The following is an 8,167-nucleotide window of genomic DNA, read 5'->3' as shown; positions in this document are numbered from 1 at the left end:
TTAAGTGCTGAATATTGCCAACATAAAGATAGCTGCTACATAAACCCAAGTATTCAGAGTTGGTGCCTTGACATGGCATTGAATATCCGGGGATATCACTGAAAATACCCACCGACTACAACCAGCTTAATATCTAGCCCAGAATTGTTTTCATTTGTTTAATATTTTTCAAATAAAATGTCCACCTGCTGCATTCATGAGCATTAACAGTATTAATTTCTGAAGCGTTTCAGTTGAAACAAAAGGAGTTAGAATTGGTGGTAAATCACCGTAAGCAGAAACCGCCAGATTCTATAAATAGTGTCTACATTAGGCACCAGTAGGGGCTCCTTTTACTAAGGTGCGCTAGCGTTTTTAGCACATGCACGAAATTACTGTGCGGTACGCGTTTAGAATAACGCCAGCTCAATGCTGGCGTTAAGGTTTAGTGCGCTCGGCAATTTAGCACGTTAAGGCTCTAATGCACCTTTGTAAAAGGAGCCCTAGGTGTCCTAATTGCAGTTGCATAGTGAAATCTAAGTTCGGGATCGGCGCCTAACTTTTATTTTTTAATTGGCGTAATTGACCATGCTGGTTTTCAGTCAATCCCCCCCCCCAAATAAAATTAGCAATTTAAGAGTTTGGCACCAAACTCTTAGGACGCCTAGCACTGCCTAAGTGGAGGTGCTCTCCCACGCTTATGGACACCTTTGTTAAAAGTAGGCATGGTTATGGGCAAAGAATAGGTGTGGATGACTTAGGCATCTGACACAGGCACTGCCAAATCAGGCAAGTATAAAGCTGGCCTAATGGAGTGGCACCTATGTCTAGGATGCCTAAGTCCACATAGGTGCCACTAGGCGTGATTCTATAGACAGCACCTTTTATTGATTGACAACCGCACTGAGCAGCGCCTACAATGTAGATGCCGCTTGGCACTGTTTATAGAATCTGAGTTTAGTGTGTCAAAATTGAAGGAAAAAGTGGCATTCCAAGGCCACCAACTAAATATCTTTCAGTTACATAATAGAAATTGTACTATGTGTGACAGAAAACCATCACTCAACAATATAATCTCTATTAAAGGATGCCATAAAAATGTATTAAAATAACAACTACAGAAAAATATATTCTGTTTCAGTTAATTTATATTTTACATGACTGGGGTTTAATTTTGATACATATAGACAATTAGCCTGTAAAAAATAAAAAATGGAAAGGAAAGATTTCTTTTCTAGGAGGTTTAACTTAAATGAAGCTGCACTTCTAATTTATATCATTTAGTACCAGGTAGATTCTAATCTAATCTGGTATTTATGAGTCGCACTATGCCTACAGAGGTTCAAGGCGCCTTACAGTACAGTTTATGGAGAACAATTTAGATTGAGGGATGTCTTCCATTTTGTGCTCTAGTAGTCTTCCAAATTAGTCTAGAAACACATTGCTAGGGCTATATGTGTTAAAAGAGCTTCTTTTATGGCTTTTCTTCAAATTGTTGCCCGATGCCTTGACAATTCTACCACCAGGCTACTCCAGAAAAGAAAAAGGCAAGAAAATTATGACTTGCTGGTGCAACTTAAAAGATGCTGTGAATTGAACAGCATTGCTTTGCAGAAAGAAGAAATCAAGCAAAATCAGTGGAACACCCAAATAAAGAAACCTTCCTTTTAACATGTCTTTTCAAATACACACTTCTGTGTAAACTGTTCAGTGATGTTCATCCATTAGCGTTTGGCAACTGATTCTATAAGAGAAGCAAAAACAAATGTTTTGTTATTCTTCACAACTTTTGGAAGAATTCCATATAGATCTCGCACAATTGTTGCATAGTGATGGCCTCACCTTTGTATAAATGGGCACATATTGTATATAACTATGCACATTTTCTTTTACTTTATAAAATTACACTCATTTTCAGACATCTTTTGCATGACCAGTTAATTTAGAAGTTCTTTTACTAAGCTGCAGCAAAAAGTGGCCTTAGAACACCAAGTCTATTTTTACTACAGCAGAAAAATGATCTTTTTCTACTTTCTGTATTAATGGCCATTGTTACTAGCACTTGGCCATAAAAAGAATTAGCAATAACACACTTACCGCTACTCATTTTGTAGGCAGTAAGGGCCAGATTCTTTATAGGACGCATGGGACATCCGTCTACACCCACCCAAACTAAACCCGATTCTGTAACCAACGGCCATGTTACAGATGCTGGTTACAGAACTAGGTTACTTTAGACACGGCCGCTATACTTAATCGTGGCAAGGGATCTCCCTGTTACAATTAGTATTGCGGCTGCCATTTTCCCCTTCCCCCTCCCCCTAAACGAACGAGGCAGGAGGGATGCCCAATCTCTCCTGCCGAAAGACCCCCACCCGCCCCTGACGATCACTGGCAGGAGGGTGCCCAACCCCTCCTGCAAGTAGGCCCCCCCACCCTTTCCCAAATATCGCCAGCAGGAGGGTGCCCAATCCCTCCTGCTGGACCCCCCCCCCAACCAAATGCCTCAACCCCCCTTCCCTGGACCCCCCCCAACAAACCCGCCCCCCTCACCGGAACCCCCTGGCTCACCTAGCAAGTTGGCCAGACAGATGGGTCCTTACACCAGCTGGCAGGCCCACCTCCATCCAAAAGAGGTGGGCCGTCCGTCCCCTGCCCAACTCACAGGAGCCTAAGGCCTGACTGGCCCAGACGCCTAAGGCCCCTCCTTTGCATCTTTTATATACTGCTTCTATCTGAAGTGGTTTAAATTCAAGTACTCTTAAGTACTTTCCCTATCTGTACCGGCGAGCTCACAATCTAACTATGGTACCTGGGACAATGGAGAGTTAAATGACTTGCCCAGGCTCACAAGGAATGGAATGCAGCTTGAGCCCACAACTTCAGGGTGCTGAGACAGAGGTTCTAATCATTAGGCCACTCCTCTACTCCACGCCTTATTTAGGAGGGATCACTAGTCATAGGGTTACCAGATGTCCAGGAAATCCCGGACATGTCCTCTATTTAGAGGACTGTCCGGTTGCCCGGATGGATTTCCAAAACCCAGCAGTAGGTTGGGGTCCTCCAAGCAGATGTGATGCAAAGACGCATGTGTGCGATGTCATCACATCAAATCTGCGCAAGCTCGGAGGCCCTCCAGACATGGCTCCAAGCTCAGGGAAGATGATGATGAAGGTTTCTGTGGGAGCATGACGGGGTGGAATGGGCGGGGCTAGGGGAAGAATGGGGCGGAGCCACGTGGTCTCTATTTTTACTTTAAAAATCTGGTAATCCTAGTCAAGTCAGAATCAGTTTAAGCGGAGACCTACAGAGGCCACAAGATTATTAGAGAAGAAGTAAATGGGTCTCCATAATTTGTTGAAGAAAAAAGTTGAAAATTATCTACCATCAATTGGTGGGGGGGGGGTGCAGTGGGGGACAGAGGAGTAAGGATTACAGAGAGAAGAAATAATCCTAAAGAAAGCATACCATCTGTTAAAATTACAGCTAAACTGAATAACTTTAGTTTGAAAATGTTGGCTTAATAACTTACCTGCTATTTATAGAAACACGCTTTCAGACATTCTTTTTCTGATTCAAATCGATTACTGGTGCCACCACAGCCTCCATACCAGAATTGCGCACAAGAATTGGCTTCTTTGTCATAATACCATTTGGGTACATATTCCCTGCAATCCCCTTGTTCTAAAGGTTCCAGGCACCCGGAATCTATTGAACAAACATTAAGAAATTAACATTGGAGATTCTTTAAAAAGGAAAGCTCCACAATGTTCAGTTCTCTTTATTGTAATTTCTCATGGCAGCTTGCAGCAGCTATTTTCTTAGAGAAGCCACAAGGGGCAAGAGCAAGGGGTTTTTGCTTTTGTCTCCAACAACCCCCACAGACTATCAGGAACATCAGATAGGCCAGTGATTCCCAACCCTGTCCTGGAGGAACACTAGGCCAATCGGGTTTTCAGGCTAGCCCTAATGAATATGCATGAGAGAGATTTGCATATGATGGAAGTGATAGGCATGCAAATTTGCTTCATGCATATTCATTAAGGCTAGCCTGAAAACCCAATTGGCCTGGTGTTCCTCCAGGACAGGGTTGGGAACCACTGAGGTAGGCCATACCTAGATGAGGGGGGGAGGAGGAGAGAAGGAGAGGCTTTGTCTGGGACCAGGCAGGAAATCAGGAGGTTATGTTCAAATCTGTTTTGTTGAAATATAGTAATACAACAATAGAAACCCAATACAATGCAACCAGATGGTATAAGAACAAAGAAACAGTGAAAGTGACCCATCCCACTCCCACCCATCCCAACTCAACCCCCCCCCCCCAAAAAAAAAACAGCAAACAGCCAAGAGGCCACAAGAACACCAGGGGCCCTTACTCTTGTGGCCCCCCAGTAGAACAGCAAAGCACTCCCCCCCCAAAAAAAAAAAAATGGAGGTATCTGATCCCAAGCAACAACCCATGGGCTACCAAAGGGGGCCCAAAAGTACTCAAGATGATGTATTCACGATCAAGCTACGCCCACGAGGTGAAAGGGAAGCCAAATAAGCCCCCCAGACCAGGAAAAAAAACCTTGCATTTACAAGAGCGACCCACTGCCTCTCGGGCCTCTCAAGAAGCAAGAGTATATACCATGGCCCACCATCCCCAGAAAGAGGGAAGTTCAGAAGTCGTCCAACATTGCAATATACATTTGCAAGCCAGGAAACACACCTTATGACACCATAGGGGACCCAAACTTTGTAGGCTTCTAAAAGTCCCGGGCAAATCCAGAAATAACTGCTCCACTGTACCCGCCAGAATACAGCAGTAGAGACTGTGAATATAATGCACAATAGCCATCCAAAAGTAATGAACACGCCAGCAGTCCCAGAAAGAATGTGAGAGAGTGTTAGACTCATGGCCACACTTCAAGGAAATCAGGAGGTTAAAAGGCAAAAAAAAGTTTGTGGGTGGCGGCCTATATTCATCTGACACCCACATAGCTACACAGAAAGAATTAGGACAGCTTTTGAGCTGTTCTAAATTTACCCACCTGGCTATCTGGGTGCCAGCACTGAATATTGCCCGGCACCCACATGACCCCCATGCTCTTCCCTAACACTGCCTCCCTTTATCACTCCCTGGCCTGACCATTTTTTAATGGGCAGTCCGAGGCAGTATTCAGCAGTACTGCCCAGTGTAATGCCGCTAAATATCGAGAGTGGGCAGCCACAGATGATTTAATTGAGCAGAAGCCTCTCTTGCCCACTTGAATATTATCCACACTTATCTCAATAAGCCCCTCCTCCCCTAAAAAAACTATCCCCTGCATTTCTATAGGAGGAGTTCCGACTTCTACAATATTGAAACTTACATACAAGGAACATAGAAGTTAGAAATATCCAAAACACGGCTATAAGATTAATCTTTAACATTTGTAAATTTGATCACATCACGCCATTCTTGAGGGAAGCCCATTGGCTTCCCATCTCTCAACGTATCACTTATTAATACTTTAAAAGTTAATAGAAGTATTTTATAACAAGTGAACCTCCTTACTTATCACGTTTCTTGACCCCATATACTCAATCTAGAACACTTAGATCTGAAAATCAAAAATGCATTAACATAAGAACATAAGAATAGCCTTACTGGGTCAGACTAATGGTCCATTAATCCCAGTAGCCCGTTCTCACGGTGGACAATCCAGGTCATTAGTACCTGGACAAAACCCAAGGAGTAGCAACATTCCATGCTACCGATCCAGGGCAAGCAGTGGCTTCCCCTATGTCTTTCTCAATAACAGACTATGGACTTTTCATCCAGGAAATTGTCCAAACATTTCTTAAAAACAGCTATGTTATCCATTCGTACCATGTTGTCCCAACTCATCAAGAAATTGTTCATGAACATATCAGAATTTCCACATTCTCAGTAAAAGGTCCACAGCTTTGGAATTCCATGCCAATAAACCTAAGATTATTGAATTCAATTGATAAGTTTAAAATGGAATTAAAAACATTTTTTAAAGATGCTTAGCATAATAGATAAACTGTCCTCAGGTCCTGAGAGAACCCTGCAAGACATGAAAGGGTTTCCAATCTGTATTTTTCTTCCCCTCTTTCTACAATAATTGTATTTCAATTTTACCCTATATGTACATGTCTGATGTTATATATAAATGTTATTTTGGATTATGATTTTAGATTGTAAGTCACCTAGACAGTTTTTACCCTTGAAGCGGGATTGAAAGATTTTAATAAACTTGGAAACTTGGAGAAATTCCTCCTTTCAAACTTGGTCTCCATTCTTCCCATACCACTGCCTTCCCAAAATCTACCCCCTCACATACGACTGCCATAGTTTCCCCCAAATTACTCCAGCTCCAAAATCTCCCCCTCCCCCACCCTCAAACTGCACCCACTCCAAAACCTACCTTGCAAAAGAGCCTCACACTGAAAAGCTACGCACTACAACTCCTGCAGTTGTTCTAAATTATCCCAAATTGCTCCATCCCTTCAAAAAAAAAAGTTACCTCCACAATCTCCACACCACTCATAAAAACCATATCCCACAATGGAATTGCCCCACTACCTCAAAAAAAGTTCTCCTTAAAAATACTCCAGGAAACTGCAAAAACCAGTCCCCTGCAACTGCCCCACATTTTCCAAACTGCTCCATTCCCAACAAACATAATTCCACCATGCCCAAAAATGACCCATACAACTGCCCCCAAACCTCCTAAACTGTTCCATTTCCAAGATATCCTCAAAACTTCCTCACTATTTTCAAATTGCTTCCACCTTCATTACTATACTCCCTACATCTGCCTCACCATGCCCAAACAGCCTCCAACATCACAACATCAAATGCAACTGCCCTACTACCCTCAAACTTCCTCAACTAGCCCCCACAAATGTCTCCCAACTCCCCAAACTACCTTCCATAATTATCCATCCCCAACTAGCTCTACACAATACAGTGGAACCTTGGTTTACGAGCATAATTCGTTCCAGAAGCATGCTCGTAAACCAAATTGCTCGTATATCAAAGCAAGTTTCCCCAAGGAAGTAAGGGAAACTGCTTTGATTGGTTCCACCTCCTCCACCCCCCCCCCCCCCCGAGGCTACCGGCGCTGCTCCATTCTCCCCCCCTTGAGGAATCTGACGCTGTTCCAAACCCCTCCCCACGATCCGGCTTCCCTCCCCTCTGCGAACCGGCATCCTCCCCCCACTCGCATTGCCCCCCCCCTCCACCGCAATCCTACTTTCCCCCCCAAGCACGTCAATGACACTAACTATACCCCGTCTTGGCACCAGTGCCGGTGCCCGAAGATCTTCCCTCTTCTGGCGCGGCTTGGGCTGGGCGGTGCATCGGAGATCCTCCCTCTTCTGGTCTGGGCTAGGCTGGAAAGCTCAAAGCCAGTCCAGCCCAGCCCAGCCCAGTCCAGCCCAGACCAGAAGAGGGAGGATCTCCAACGCACTGCCCAGCCCAGGCCGCGCCAGAAGAGGGAGGATCTTCGGGCACCGGCACAGGTGCCAAGACGGGGTAAAGTTAGTGTCAATGACGTGCTCGGGGGGGGGAAAGTAGGATCGCGATGGAGGGGAGGGGCAACGTGAGCGGGGGGGATGCCGGATCACTGGGGGGGAGCTCGTACAGCGAGGCAAGCTCGGTTTATGAGGCACCAAGTTTGCAAATGTTTTGCTCGTCTTGCAAAACACTCGCAAACCGGTGCACTCGTAAACCGAGGTACCACTGTAAATGCATATCACATACACACACATAGATAAGGATTACAAATAAGTCCCTAACCAAGATGTGCTGCATTTTTAGTCATGCTGATGCACATTTTCTTTGTTATGGTTTTAGCACAGAAACTATTGACTGAATCATACATGTTTTTTTTCTTGTTGTTGCTCTATGTATCAATAATAATAAAACCCTTAGCTGCACATGTGCGATTGAAACTCTGTGCCTCCGCATGCGCAGTAGAAGGAGCCTGCAGTGGTTTCCCCATCACTCTCCCTCGGCGACGCTAGGGACATGTGAGAAAAGGGGGCTGGGGCTGGAAGCTGAAAGGGAAAAGATGGGAGAAGGGGTTTGGAGTTGGGACTGAAAATAGGGGACATGTGAGGGAAGGAGGTTTTAAATGGGGAGGGGGGGGTTCTCGTGAAAAGAGACCTGGTATAGGAGGCTGTTAAAAGAAGA

The 8,167-nt window shown here is 44.6% G+C and overlaps 1 protein-coding gene across 1 annotated transcript in view; it reads right to left on the bottom strand.

Moving 5' to 3' along the window:
* Positions 1-1,112: 1,112 nt before the first annotated feature.
* The window catches only part of COL28A1 (collagen type XXVIII alpha 1 chain), a 312,775-nt gene continuing 305,720 nt past the window's right edge, over positions 1,113-8,167 (bottom strand). The window contains exons 35-36 of the mRNA XM_033931029.1: positions 3,512-3,687; positions 1,113-1,723 (exon numbers count right to left, since the gene is read on the bottom strand). Coding sequence (XP_033786920.1) covers positions 3,515-3,687 — 173 coding nt within the window. The 3' untranslated portion in view covers positions 1,113-1,723; positions 3,512-3,514. The remainder of the gene's footprint in view (positions 1,724-3,511; positions 3,688-8,167) is intronic.

This window comes from Geotrypetes seraphini, chromosome 2, assembly GCF_902459505.1.
Source record: "Geotrypetes seraphini chromosome 2, aGeoSer1.1, whole genome shotgun sequence".
NCBI lineage: Eukaryota > Metazoa > Chordata > Amphibia > Gymnophiona > Dermophiidae > Geotrypetes > Geotrypetes seraphini.
The sequence above is the reverse complement of the archived record's forward strand: the minus strand, read 5'-3'. Positions and strand labels throughout refer to the sequence as shown.